General features: G+C 37.4%; 4 protein-coding genes across 4 annotated transcripts; 2 read left to right on the top strand and 2 right to left on the bottom strand.

Moving 5' to 3' along the window:
• Positions 1-443: 443 nt before the first annotated feature.
• Positions 444-4484, top strand: eIF4g (eukaryotic translation initiation factor 4 gamma; the record flags this gene model as incomplete). Its single annotated transcript, XM_004359648.1, has 5 exons — positions 444-573; positions 784-1229; positions 1323-2367; positions 2797-4054; positions 4139-4484. 5 exons carry the CDS (start codon positions 444-446, stop codon positions 4482-4484), a joined length of 3225 nt encoding a protein of 1074 aa, XP_004359705.1.
• A 265-nt stretch (positions 4485-4749) lies between these two features.
• On the bottom strand, positions 4750-7008 carry DFA_01739 (uncharacterized protein; the record flags this gene model as incomplete). Its single annotated transcript, XM_004359647.1, has 1 exon — positions 4750-7008. The coding sequence occupies one exon, from the start codon at positions 7006-7008 to the stop codon at positions 4750-4752; it is 2259 nt and encodes a 752-aa protein (XP_004359704.1).
• A 748-nt stretch (positions 7009-7756) lies between these two features.
• On the bottom strand, positions 7757-8840 carry calB (calmodulin-like protein; the record flags this gene model as incomplete). The annotated part of the gene is made up of 5 exons (XM_004359646.1): positions 7757-7855; positions 7995-8348; positions 8483-8523; positions 8674-8743; positions 8802-8840. The coding sequence occupies 5 exons, from the start codon at positions 8838-8840 to the stop codon at positions 7757-7759; spliced, it is 603 nt and encodes a 200-aa protein (XP_004359703.1).
• A 281-nt stretch (positions 8841-9121) lies between these two features.
• On the top strand, positions 9122-10855 carry DFA_01737 (uncharacterized protein; the record flags this gene model as incomplete). Its single annotated transcript, XM_004359645.1, has 2 exons — positions 9122-10078; positions 10175-10855. The coding sequence occupies 2 exons, from the start codon at positions 9122-9124 to the stop codon at positions 10853-10855; spliced, it is 1638 nt and encodes a 545-aa protein (XP_004359702.1).
• Between the last annotated feature and the right edge of the window lie 877 nt (positions 10856-11732).

Raw genomic sequence — 11732 nt, 5'->3', positions numbered from 1 at the left:
TAAAATAAGAAGGAGGAGGAGGAGGATGTGTAGTTTGTGAGAGAGGTGAACAACAAAAAAACTTTGTGAAAACATGATCATACTTTTCTCTATTTATATGTATTCATTATAATACTGTGTACTAATTTAGTTATTTCAATACATTTCTTCTTTCTATTCCTATTTCTAGAAAGGGTTCATTAAAAAGAAAGTATTTCTTTTATATTTATATTTGTTCACTTAAATCGAATTGGTTATTTCTTTATTGAAAGATTGATAAGTTCTCATCAACGAGTCATCACGATTATAAAGAAATCTCTACAACTACTACAACAACAACACAGCAACAAGCAATCAAGCAAGAGAAACACACCCGCAACAGCAAACACTACATTTATCTTTGATAGTTATCTTCTCTCAAGAGACAGTTGATAACGTACACAAGAGAGCAAAGCACAATATATATGTCAAACACATCCAAGAACAACAACAACAAAGATCATGAAGCACCTTTAAATAACACTTCTTCTCCCTCCTCAACTCAAGGTGGAGGAAGAGGTGGTCCCCAAAACTATGCCCCACAGCAAATGAATGGTCACAATCCAAATTATAAACCAAGGTAAACTAAACAAAACTATATTATAAATTATATATATATATATATGATATCTGATCACTTGATTTACTTATACTTTTCATATTATGTTTAACGATATTATAATAACAATAATGGTGGTGGTGGCGGTGGATACCAACAACAGCAATATGGTCAACAACATCCTCGTCAACAACAATCGCCTGGAGGACCTCCACCACAGTTCCAACAACATGGTCAGCAACCACCCCAACTCCAACAACCACTTCCACCTGGCATCCAACAGCCACCCCTTCAACAACAACAACAAGGCCAACCACAACAAGGAGGAGGAAGAGGACAAAAAGGTGCACCACATTCATACTCCAACTCTCCACAACAACCACAACAACAACAACAACAACAACCTCAACAACAGGAACAACAACAAGCTCCACAACAATTACAACAACAACCACCACAACAACCAGCTCCACAACCATCTCACAAACAACCATCCCAACCACAACCACAGTCTGTTATCAACTCTACCATTCCACAACGAACACTGTCTGCTCCTCCATCACTCGAAGAGAGTGGGCCACACCACCCCCAAATGGGCAAGGGTGCTCCATTTGTCCCACAAAAATCAATGGGTGGTCCACCCATTTTTACCGTATGTGCAGATAGATAGATAGATAGATAGATAGATATATTTTGATTGTATTTAAAATCCATACTTAGACTTACTTTTCTTTTTATAATTTAGCCACAATATGCACCAGTAGGACCAGGCGGATATAAACAAAGACCACCATATCCAGTATATGGTGAACCAGTTTATGGAATGTACCAACCACCACCCGGAAATTACTATCCCGGACCTGGTTATGGCATGCCCATGCCAAACGACCAGTTTTACCCCAGTCAGATGATGCCTCCACCACACATGTCTACTCCACCCATCCCAGTTGCCAAGATCACTCAACAACCCAGAAAGGTATTGACGATTATCGACCCAACCACCAAGGCTACTGTCGACATTAACACCTCGCCACCAAAGCAACCACAACAACCACAGCCACAACAACAACAACAATCACCACAACAGCCACAACAACAACAAACAACTCCTCCAGTTGCTCAATCACCATCGTTTAGTTCAGGATCAAAGGGCTATCGTAACAAGAAACAGGAAAAGGAAAAGGCTGCTGAAAAGGAAAAGGCTGATTCTGCCGCTAGCTCGGTTGCATCATCAACTGATATTTCATCATCTTCATCAACACCTAGTAACGAACATGTTGAGCAAGTTCCAACTACTCCAACTCCAGCAGCAGCAGTTGAACAACCAAAGTTGGAAGAGGTCAAGCCAGTAGTTGAATCAACTCCAGTGGTAGCAGAAGAGATTGCAACACCAGTCCAATCTGAAACACCTGTTGCTGCCAACGTAGCAGATGATGTTAAAAAAGAGGAAACTACAAATACCACATCGGCAGCTGCCGAAGAGGGAGAGATTGTCGAACCGGCTGCTGCACCAGCAGAAGAAGAGGAAGAGGAAGAATGGGAAAAGAAGGGTGGTGACGAGCCAGTTGCCAACAGTTCATCGTCATCTTCCAACAACAATATCATTTTGTCGTCGTCTGGCACCAACCCATTTGCATCGCGTAGCAGCGGTGTCATTAGATACTCTAATGACGAGATGTGGAAGCTCCGTCCACAGCATATGGAAGCACGTCCAGAGCTCAAGGATCTCTTTGCAGGTGCTTCAGATCCAATGCAAAACAAGTATGGTCCACAAGGCGGCAAGCAGGGTGGTATGAACAAGTCTGGCAACAATATCAGTTTCTTCCCACCACAACCACAAGGCAAGATGATGGCCAAGAACCAGCCATTCAACAAGGGTCTCAACCAGAGCGGTGGCAACTATCCCAACAACCAAGGTGGAATGGGCAAGTTCAACCAGGGTGCCTATGCGCAGTACACCCAGTCCATCCAACACCAAATCCACAACCAACAACAGATGCAACAACAACACACCTCGCAGACACCCCCACATATCCACCACCAAGTGCCATCGGTGCAGTTGCCCGTCAGCGAGAACAGATGGGTGCCCACCAAGCTGTCGGCACTCAACGAGACCGAATTGCAGCTCCGTAAGACCAAGTTTATCCTCAATCGTCTTGCTCCAGAGTTGTTTGACAAGTTGTCCAAGGATTTGCTCGACCTCGGCTTCACCAAGCAAGAAAAGGTCTTTACCGGCGTCATCCACCAGATCTTTGAAAAGGCCATCTCAGAGGCCAAGTATGTCACCATGTACTCTAATCTCTGTAAAAAGATCTTTGAGTATGAACGTATTGAAAAGGAAGCCGACCGAAAGGTCCGTATCGAGCAACTCGAGAAACAACTCAAGGACGGCGAGATCGCCGAGATGCCCACCAACTTTGTCATTGACAAGGATTTCAAGCCAACCTTTAGAACGTTGCTGCTCAGTACCTGTCAAGAAGAGTACGAAAAGATCCAAAAGTTGTTTGAGAGCGGCGACGAATGTCCACCCAACCTCACACCACAAGAGATGGTCGACTGGGAGGAGAAGCAATTTATTCAACGTAAAAAGTTCTTTGGTTTGATCAAGTTTATTGCCGAACTCTTCAAGCAAGAGATGTTGTCTGAAAAGATTATCCACGCCATCTTGATTGCTTTGATGGGTGAGCTTGTCAAGCCACAAGAGATCAACTTGGAATGCTTCTGCAAGTTGCTTGCCCCAATTGGTGCCAAGATTGTGTCGCGTAAGGACCCAGAAGTCGAGAACTTTATGAAGGGCTACTACCAACGTATGGAGACCCTTATCCAGTCCCCCAACCTTTCACAACGTATCAAGTTCCTCATCCAAAACGTACTTGATCTCAAGGACAAGGGATGGAAACAAAAGCCAGAGGATCTTCCAAAGCCTGCCAAGGAAGAGCGTAACCTCGAGGAGGAACGCAAGCAGACCACCGGTGTCCGTTCCAACCAAAAGAACAATATGTTTGCCACACCCATGTCGTTTAACCGTCCCATCTCCAAGCCCGGTCTCAGCACGTCACCTGTCACTAGTATCAACCCACCCAACAAGTTTACGTCCAAGCCAGTTGCATCGGTTGCACCCGTCCCCTCGATGAACAATCCAAACCCATGGGGTGCCAAAAAGTCGCCTGCCAACCCACGTGCTGCCACCGCCACCACCCCCGCAGCCGCCTCCAAGGACAGTGCCTCGTCAAAGGCATGGGATGACATTCAAAACGCCTTGAACGACGTCGTCGAAGAGTATTTGGAAAATGGCGACAAACAAGAAATGGTCGAATGTATCAAGGACTATGTCACCTCGCCCGATTTTTACCCCAACGTTATTTCATTGTTTATCTCTTCAGCCACCGAACAATCAAATCCAAAGTCATTGATCGATCTTGTAGTATACTTGGTTCAAGATGCAAAGATTTTTACTTCCAATCAATTTATTTTAGGGTAATTAGAAAAAGAATAGAAAATTAGAAACAATATATTAATCTCTCTTTCTTTATTTTTATTTATTTATTTATACGTTTTTAGATTCGAAAAGTTTATTTCAACTTTACCAGATATTTTTGAGGATAGACCTGCAGCATACGAACCAATAGGCAAAATTTGTTACCATTTCTACAACTCGCAATTCATTTCACTTCAACAATTTTCATCCACACTTTCGCAACAGGTAGAGAACATAGAAGGATCAATGATATCAAAGATCCTCATCGAATTTATTAAAATGTTTAACGACACTGGCAAAGCTGTCCAAGCATTCAACAGTGCCGACCAATCAATCTCTACCTTTTATGGACAGTCTACAGATCGTACTGTTACCGACACTTTCGACAAAGCAAACCTTTCTTCATTCTTGAACCAGGTTAAATTTTAAATCATCATCCTTATATTGAAAAAACAGAAAACAAATAACAACAAATAACAACAACCAACTAGCACCACCAACATCACCACTGCAGAAATATAACAAAACAAAATCAAATTAAAACATTTTTCCGGAGCCAAAATATGTTTAATATGGTTTTTTAAAAACACAACAACTACTGTAATCTAACAATAAATTTAATTTTATTTATATATATTAAAATATACACATTTGAGCCTTTATTTCAAAATGAGGAGAAAAAATTAATTATTATTTATCCAATTGGATTTAATAATCTTGTAAAAGATACTATGTTTTCAGTTTGATTTAAAATTGAAAATTGGTAGCGTTGATATTGATGAGCAAGTGGGACCATATTATCCAGCCACACCATTAAATACTCAATCGATTTGTTGAGTTTGAGAGAAGAGAATAAATGTTGCATCAATATGATATGACATTGTCTAATCTTGTCGCATTTATCTGGAAATGCTGTTGCGCATGAATTGGTTGAGGATGAAGCTACTGAGGCGGCGGAGGCTGCTGATGCTGATGTTGTCGAATTACAAGAAAATGGTGGAGTTGCGAAATCTTCAAATTGAAGATCAAGTGATTCGATTGATTGATTCGATTGAAGTGCATGGAAAAGTGGTCCTGCAAGGTGATAATCTATATTTCTTAAACAAAGTCTTCGAATTGATTTGTTGTGCGTTATAAAAATGCCTAAATATTGTATATATGTCTTTGTACATTGGTGATTATGTTTACCATTAAATTGTTGTTGTTGTTGTTGTTGTTGTTGATGATGATGTTGACTGTCAATTTCCATTTGACAATTATCAATTTCCATTTTTGTTGAACAATCTTTTTGTTGTTGATCTTGTTGTTGCTCTTCAATGATTTGTTGTAAACTTAGTGATAATGATGTAATGGATGAATAAATATTTAAATTAATGTATGATAATATAACTGGAATGGTGATGTCTTCACCAAGAAGATTGAGTTTTGTTAAACTCGGACTGGTAAATGCAATCATTTCGGTACTCGGGTATACCTTGAGTGTAGTGAGTGTTGAACGAGTGTTGCAAACGTTGAGAAGGGTCTTGTCGACTTCAAATGGTAGTTGGAGTGACACTAGTTGCATGTTGGTGTGTGACAGGTACTTGGTGGCAGCTGCGTTGAATGTGTCTTCATCAGTCTCTGCCAGATACTCGATTTTGAGACATCGTAGTGTTTTAATGTTGGCTAGTTGTTCGAAAAAGATGTCGGGGCAACGGATGCGAACACCGCATATCGCCAGACGTTCAAGACACTCTGGTTTACTCTGCATCAAAAGCTTGGTGACACTAAATGAATAAGAGACAGTACCAAAATCAGAGAATCCAATCTCAAAGCTACGCAGTGTCTTTGAGAGACTGCAGACATAGGCGATGAGGTCGTCGTGTGGAATCATATTTTGGTGGAATTGGACTACAAGTGAAGTGATGGATTGTGGTAGACGGTGGATATGTGCAAATGGCTCGGATGCCTTGATGACCACCCTCTCCAACGTCGATTTGGCCGCTTCGATCAATCGCCAAGACAAATCGAGCGACTCTTCATGATGGAATGCAAATGTCGATTGGATCTCAATCGACTTTAAATTCTTGGACAACATTTCAATTGCCCATTCAATCCTCTTACTATCAATATTCCATCCATCAAATGAACAACATTTGTTTGAAACTAAAATTGAAGTGGTAGTAGAACTATTACATTGATTATTATTTATAGGTTGTTGTTGTTGAGGTGTATTTGTATTTGTTGATGAAGTACATCTAAACCATTGATTAAACTTGTGTAATAGAATAACCAATGATTCAATCTTTTTAGTTAGACAATATTTTGATTGTAAATGTTCGTATAGTATCAATGGTGTTTGTTGTTGTTGTTGTTGTTGTTGTTGTTGTTGTTGTTGTTGTTGTTGTTGTTGTTGTTGTTGTTGTTGTTGTTGTTGTTGTTGTTGTTGTTGTTGTTGTTGTTGTTGTTGTTGTTGTTGTTGTTGTTGTTGTTGTTGTTGTTGTTGTTGTTGTTGTTGAGCCAATCTTTCAAGACATTGTTGTTGTTGCTGTTGCAGACATTGTTGTGTCAATTTCTGTTGTAGTAATTCACATTTGGTCGATAGATTCAAGTGTCTATACAACATGGATGCATAGTAAAAGAATCCCTTTGATACCAAAGATATCGATAGTTTCCATCGCAATGTATTTCTTTTATCCTTCCAACAATAGGTAATGATATCTTTCATGAAATAACATGGAAATATTGAATGTTGTGGTCTATCATTATTAGTATTACAATTGTTGGTTGGGGTTGTTGTTGTTGTTGTTGTTGTTGTTTGTGGTATTGGACTACTCGTGTCAAAAGCAGATGAAGCAGAAGAGGCTATATTTGATATACCATTACTATTACTATTATTGATTATACTAATCATTGCATCGTTATGCGGAATGGGTGGAACTACTGTTGTTGTAAGTGTGAGTGTATTTGACATAATAATAATAATAATTATGTTAAACTATTATTATTATTAATTATTATTGATGAGATGATTCAGGTGATATATTGATATTGATTCAGATTTAGATATTATTAATTAACTGTAATAATACTTGTACAATATAACTTCCATTTATATATATAGATAAATTAAATAAATATATATATTGTTCTTTCTTTGTGTTTTGTTATAATAATTATGTATGTTGTTGTATTATGCTGCAGCTAGCTTATCTGTTTTGTGTAATTGAATTGTAACAATTCAATTGATAAACAAACCATCATTATTCTGGGGTCACTAGACACATTACACTGGAAGCAAACTCAGGAGCCTGTCTGCTCCGCTTCCGTCTCCTCAGCTGAACAAATATTTACGAGAACGTAGTTCGTGAATAGAAAAGAACAGAAGAGCCGGGTTAGAACGTCTCCACTCAAACAAAAATGAATTTTCGAATCTTTGCGTTTTTTTCCGTTCCAGAAAGCGACAAACACAGCACCAATCATCCATCTCAGTTTTATCCTCTGTCTCTGTCTGTGTAAGATCTTACTCCCGATCGTCTCTCGTCGTCGTCTTTATAAAGTTATTTGGTAGCAGGGATTATGATTGGACATGATATAGGAATAGATTCCTATAGGACATATGTTGTCTCCCAACTACTTTTTGAAAGGGAAATTATTATTATTATGATTATTATGAATAATTATTAATATTAGATAATTCTTTTTGCTCTATGTTTATTTATTTATTGCATAAAGGTTTTAGATGACTTAACGATTCTAATAAATTCATCAACATGTATTTGACCATCAACAATCTTTGCATCCTTTACCATATTATCAAACTAGATACAGAGAGAGAGAGAGAGACATAGAAGAGATAGGTTAATATTAATTTAAATTAAATATTGATTCCAACAACAACCAAAAAGGTTGTAACAAGTACTATCTATCTATCTATATTTATATCTATATTATACAAACCTCTTCCTTTGTTAACTTTTCACCGATACTCGTCAAAGTATGCTTTAAATCTTGTACATTGGCATAACCATTTCCTTTCTTGTCAAACACTTTGAATGCCAATTTAATATCAGCTTCAGAGTCTGAGAATTGTGTCTTTCTACCCATCAATTGTACAAACTGTTGATAGCCGACAAAACCACTGCCGTCGTCAACCTCTTTAATCATATCTTTGAGCTCTGCTTGTGTTGGATTGGATCCTACCGATCTCATGACAGTCCCCAATTCAGAGGTACTAATCTTTCCATCACCATCCTTGTCAAATAGGTTGAATGCATCTTTATACAATTGTTGTTGTGCTGCGTCTTCTTTGGCCTATTTATATATACATATGATAAATGAACAGATATTAGAGTTTGAACATCAATCGTCATCAAAGCAATCATCAATCAAACTCACCATGGTATATTCAGATCTAATCTCTCTCTCTTTTATATATATCTATTTACTAATAATGTACAACAAACTAAACTATCTAACCAACTATAATCTACACTTTAAAAAAATAATAATCAAACAATATAATAAAATGAACATTAATATTCGCAGCGTGAGTGTGTTCAAAGATTAATCTCGATTATTAGTTGGTGAAAAAGTCAACATTAAAAAAAGAGATGGATGCAAATATTATTATTATTACAAAGTAACCAACCAACTTTAACAACAACATTATTATTATTATTATTACTTTGTTGTTGGTGTCTTCTAAACTTATAAAGAAAATTGCTTTTGTTTTATTGATTCATAAACATCAATGTTAACATTTACTTTGTTGTTGGTCAAACAACCATCAACCAATCTTTGCATCCTTTATTTCTATCGTTTTTGTTGTTGTTACCTCAAACAGACTTTGCATTGACTAAAGAGAGAGAGAGAGAGATCGATTGCATCGGATTACATTGGTTTTAGACTTTAATGTTTTTCGGGTGTTGTCCTCAAAGTTCTCTCGACTCTCGACAACCGAATGCATAGAATATTCTCGATCCAAATAGAGCTTTTTGCAGAATACAAAAGCTACCCCTAACTTTGTTTAAAGTATTTGGTGGACTGTGTTTAAAGAGAGAGAGAGAGATATATAAATTATCTATATGTACGACTATAACGATGATGATAAAGATACAGACGAGGAAGAAGAACAAGAAGAACAAGATGGAATCATATTAAATTCAATCAATGTCACTGCTGGTGATGATCAAGATAATGATACTGATGCAATGTTGTTACACCATTCATCATCACTACTTGATCAAGAGGAAGAAGAAAAAGAAAAAGAAAAAGAGGAAGAAGAAATTGGTTTAAATCAAAAAAAGAATAATAATAATAATACAACAACAACAAATATTGATACGAATAATAATAATAAGACACCATGGTGGTGTTATGTTGTTTTATTATTTGCATTGTTGGCAATGTCGTCATCTGGATCGGCACTGTCAAAGATTGATGCACCACCACTACTCAAGGCTAGTTGGAGATTACAATCGACTAGCATCATTCTGTTTTTTGGCTTTCTCTATGACCTCAATGCAATCTATCCAGTGACCAATATCAACCCATTCACAATGTTGGCTCGTAAACTCTACCATCTATTGGTCAAGCAGTACCACCTACTGGACAAGTACCACGCAATTGCACTTTTCCTCTTGAATTGGTCGGGCACACCAAACCAACCGTCACTCGAACAACAACGACTCGATCAAAAGGAGACAAGAGACAGATTCTTTTCAAAAAAGACTATTGGTCTTCTTGGTGCCACTGGTATCATTCTCGGACTCCATTTTGGGTTTTGGGTTAGTTCATTATCCACAACATCACTTTCACATTCGTTACTATTTGTAACATCTTCACCTATTATGATTGTTATCATCATGTTGGTCACTCGTAAACCAATTTCAAAATTCGAGGTCATTGGTTGTATCATTGGTTTTGTTGGTTTAATTGTTACTCTATTTGATTCTTTATTTTTAGATAATGATAATGAATCATCATCTTCTTCATCTTCCTCATCTTCATCTTCATCTTCTCTATCTGAATCTTTAACAAAGGTATGTCATACATCCATCCATATTTAAAAAAACAATAATTAAATATTAATATTAATAATAATTAATTAATTTATTTATTTATTTATATATTTCTAGTCACCAACATTATACGGTGATTTATTAGCATTATTGGGAGCATTTTGTATAGTTTTTTATTTATTTGCAGGAAGTAATCTTAGATCATGGCTGTCACTCTATCTCTATGTATTCCCAGTCACTTTTATAGGGTCTGTTTTCCTGACCATATCATCACTCATCTTTGAAGATGCATCCGATTATGGAGGTGTGTTTGGGTGGTTTAGACCATCTTTTATTTGGCTGACTCTTTATGTAGCAATCTTCCCAGGTATCATTGGTCATACTGGTATGAATGCCATTATTAAATATATCGAGCCTGTTGTTATTTCAGTCACACTTCTTCTGGAGCCACCCATTGGAACGCTGATGGGTTGGTCTGTCGGTGTCAGTGATGTCCCCGGTCTCTTTACATTCCTCGGTGGTCCCATTGTCATCTTTGGTTGTGTTATGGTGACTCTAGCCAGTTACAAGAGAAACAAATTAGAGACTGAAAGACAAAAGAAACAACAATTAGAAGAAGATAATCAAAACAACAACAACAACAGTAACGACCATATCGATATTATGGACCAACAACAAACCACTACAGTTGTACAAGAACAAAGTAGTGATTACATAGCTTTAAATTCATTGGATTCTTTAACTGCCATTGACTTGGAAAATAATCTAAAACTATTAGAACCACATGAAGAAGAATAAACTAAAACAAACAAACAAACAAACAAACAAATAAACAAATAAATAAATACACGCACTTTAATCCTTTCCATTCACCAACCCATTCCCTTTCCCTCCTATCGTTTGCCAAAACAATGGATGACGGATGATGCATTGGTAAAAAAATAAACTGTTGTTGTCGATTCCCTGGGAACATGACGTTGAGTATCGACTGTCATCCACTCTGCTCTACTCTTTCTTTCTTTGGTGGTCAATCACTTTAGTCAATTACTTTGATCAGACAACAGGCGGTGGACGGAAGAGAGAGTGGTTTGTGAAGATAGGTCTGGAACTCGTTGAACCGATTCAATCTTTGAATGTATATATACAATGTTGTTTGTCGTTTGAGACCATGAAAAATTAATAAAAAAAAACCAGAAGCTGATCTTTCACTCTCTCTCACAAACGTAACCACTGGCTGTGCTTTCTTTTTTTTTATATGTTTGTGCTTGGAAAGGAATAGGATAACAATCATTATCTCACCACCATCTTTGGATTTGACATTATCACCATCCAATTCTATATACCGGTATGTATCTTTTATTACTCCATCGTTTGTGTACTGCTGTATATAGTTTGTGCAAGTGGGGGGTGGCAAGTTGACTAATCAAATCAAATCACAACCAACAATCTATGATCATCGAATCGCATTCGTTCACTGTCATCACATCCATTCAAACTCTATTGCTGAGATCATCATCATCCAATAGGTTGTCAATGTTGACAAACTGTGTTGTTGTCCAACCAAACAAGCACCCATCCCATCCTCCATTCACTCATTCATCCAAACATGTAAATGAGAGATCTTTGATTTACTCAAAACTCAAATATTTACTTGTGCACTCTACTTTCCCAACAA

Source organism: Cavenderia fasciculata (assembly GCF_000203815.1).
Source record: "Cavenderia fasciculata unplaced genomic scaffold Scf_Dfasci-F-a-25c12.r2-5, whole genome shotgun sequence".
Classification (NCBI taxonomy): domain Eukaryota; phylum Evosea; class Eumycetozoa; order Acytosteliales; family Cavenderiaceae; genus Cavenderia; species Cavenderia fasciculata.
The sequence above is the reverse complement of the archived record's forward strand: the minus strand, read 5'-3'. Positions and strand labels throughout refer to the sequence as shown.